This window comes from Nothoprocta perdicaria, unplaced genomic scaffold (genome assembly GCF_003342845.1).
Source record: "Nothoprocta perdicaria isolate Ctin4 unplaced genomic scaffold, notPer1 scaffold_880, whole genome shotgun sequence".
NCBI classification, from domain to species: Eukaryota; Metazoa; Chordata; class Aves; order Tinamiformes; family Tinamidae; genus Nothoprocta; species Nothoprocta perdicaria.
Genome location: NW_020456177.1, coordinates 1,788 through 2,294, shown reverse-complemented (window position 1 = coordinate 2,294; position 507 = coordinate 1,788). Strand labels below are relative to the sequence as shown.

Below are 507 nucleotides of genomic sequence, written 5' to 3'. Positions count from 1 at the left end.
TGAGAGGTTCTGGAGGTGACACCACAATGGTTGATGGGTCCTGGAGGTGGCACCATGAGGGTTGGCAGGTTCCAGGGGTGCCACCATGAGGAATGAGAAGTTCCAGAGATGGTACCGTGATGGATGACGGGTCCTGGAGGCGCCACCAAGGTGGTTGATGGGCCACGGAGGTGGCACCGTGGGGGTTGGTGGCTCCTGGAGCCGCCCCCGTGGCCGCTGACGCCCGCGCTCCCCAGGACGGCGACGCCAAGGTGGAGTACCGCGCGTGGAACCCGTTCCGCTCCAAGCTGGCGGCCGCCATCCTGGGCGGCATCGACCAGATCCACATCCGCCCYGGCGCCAGGGTGCTCTACCTGGGCGCCGCCTCCGGCACCACCGTGTCCCACGTGTCCGACATCGTCGGCGCGGTGAGCGGCGCCTCGGGGACCTCCTGGTGGTCACGGGGACMTCCTKGTGGTCTTGGGGACCTCCTGATGGCCATGGGGACCTCCTGGTGGTCATGGGGAC

At 67.9% G+C, this 507-nt stretch overlaps 1 protein-coding gene across 1 annotated transcript in view; it reads left to right on the top strand.

Annotated features, from left to right (window-relative positions):
• Positions 1–54: 54 nt before the first annotated feature.
• The window catches only part of LOC112958550 (rRNA 2'-O-methyltransferase fibrillarin-like), a gene marked incomplete at its 3' end in the record, with an annotated part of 1,629 nt that continues 1,176 nt past the window's right edge, over positions 55–507 (top strand). The window contains exons 1-2 of the mRNA XM_026052417.1: positions 55–60; positions 237–456. Of these exons, the coding sequence (XP_025908202.1) occupies positions 55–60; positions 237–456 (226 nt within the window). The remainder of the gene's footprint in view (positions 61–236; positions 457–507) is intronic.